Source organism: Cnephaeus nilssonii (assembly GCF_951640355.1).
Source record: "Cnephaeus nilssonii genome assembly, chromosome: 12".
Classification (NCBI taxonomy): domain Eukaryota; kingdom Metazoa; phylum Chordata; class Mammalia; order Chiroptera; family Vespertilionidae; genus Cnephaeus; species Cnephaeus nilssonii.
This window is the reverse complement of record NC_137083.1, coordinates 2795730-2797411: the sequence shown is the minus strand read 5'-3', so window position 1 is coordinate 2797411 and position 1682 is coordinate 2795730. Positions and strand designations below refer to the sequence as shown.

General features: G+C 51.1%; 1 protein-coding gene across 1 annotated transcript in view; it reads right to left on the bottom strand.

The window, feature by feature from the left end:
- Nucleotides 1-368: 368 nt before the first annotated feature.
- Nucleotides 369-1682, bottom strand: part of VSTM2A (V-set and transmembrane domain containing 2A) — a gene marked incomplete at both ends in the record, with an annotated part of 6609 nt that continues 5295 nt past the window's right edge. Inside the window, one exon of the mRNA XM_079786816.1 lies at nucleotides 369-503. Coding sequence (XP_079642942.1) covers nucleotides 369-503 — 135 coding nt within the window. The remainder of the gene's footprint in view (nucleotides 504-1682) is intronic.

Below are 1682 nucleotides of genomic sequence, written 5' to 3'. Positions count from 1 at the left end.
CACAGATGCCTGGCTTTGGAGGAAACAATCGGCTCTGACCAGCAAGTGGGGAAGGACCCGCACCAAGAAAACGGCCTCTCTGACGTCGGGAGGAGCAGGAAAGGGCCTACGGACGTGCAGGGACGCCCCCGAGGAAGATGAGGCGTGAGGACTGGGAACTCGGGAGACACGGGGCTGGCAATCAGACCCCGGAAGTTGGCGGCGCTGCTCTGGAAGCACCATTACTGAGTGTTGGCTCTGTTGTGACCTGTTCCCTGTGTCAGAGCAGAGACGGGCCTGCTAGTAGGAGCTGGTGAAGTAGAGGAGAGAGCGAGAGGCCCGTGCAGAGAACCACATCCGTGTTGGCGGGACAGAAAAGATCCCGTTGTTCAAGGATGCTTGGAAGAGACAATTAGTGGCCCCGTGACTGGTTCATTGGGGCAACTGACCGAAGAAGAGGCGAGAAGAACATTGCCCGAGTTTCGCAGACCTGTGATGGTGATGGCGTTTGCTGTTGGAAGAATCTGTGAGCCACGGAGGAAGAACACGTGTGTTTTGGTGAGAAAGCTGAGATCGTAGGTTCAGTTTTGAATACTGGGCTTGAGGGGCCTGATATGGATGCTTGCTGCTGTGAAACAAACCACCTGAGTGCCGAGTGCCTGAGGACGACCAGGCCGGCAGGGTGGTGGTGGGTGGCAAGGATCTCTCAGGGGTCTGTGTCCAGCTGGCTCGGGCGGGTGCTCACTGGGCATCTCTCACAATGCAATGAAGCGGCCGCTGAGGTTGAAGGTCAAGGCTGGCAGCTTGGGGCTTTGCTGGGCAAGGGGATGTCAAGGGAGCTGCACCTTCTCAGGGGTTGCTGGCTTCTAGGGGCCATGGCAGAAGCTGCCAGGCCTCTCAAAGCCAGGTCTGCCATGAGCATAGCGTGACTTCTCATCTTACAGTCAAAAGTGGTCACGGGCCAGGCCAGGGAGGGGGTTATGGGGAGGGGAAGAGGGGCCACCTCTCCGGTGGGTGCAGCCTTCTCTACTCTGCCATGATGCTCATGGGTTATATATGTGGAGAAATATTGGGGGACAACACTGAACCCCCAGCCTGGCTCTCCTGAATGAAATCAGGGTTGGAAATGTGAATGAATGGAGCCTGAATAAATGAAGTGAGTAAATAAAACATGGGTATTGAAATCAGCTTTACTTGAATAGAACCCTAAAAATTTATAAAAGCAAAAATTATAAATCAGGATGTGGGTATTACGGTGAATAGCATATATAAATAGCCACGCCGGAGACCATGTTTTATATAATAATTGTGCAAGTCTGGAAACTTACACACGAAGAGAATGGGTGCTGGGCCAGCCCGGCTTCTGAACGAGAAGTTAGAAAAGGTTATGTGTATAAAAAAATGTTTCTCCAGTATTCACTGGTAGAGAAGATAGAAATGACAGTGTTGATATATTTCAGGTTAATCTTTGTGATTGAGCAAGGTAACGTTTAGAGAACATGGCTTCTCTCGTGAACATGGCTTCCCATGAGCCAGCATTCCCCTCTGTTCACCTTCCTCTGGAAAAAGCAATGCCTGAGCCTGGGCTGAGCTGCAAAACCAGCGGTGATTTCCACGTGGAAATTGCCAGAAGATCTCTAGAGCTTGCCATTTAGCTCCGATCAAAATACTAAAAAAGACATATTCAAATACAACAGGTATTT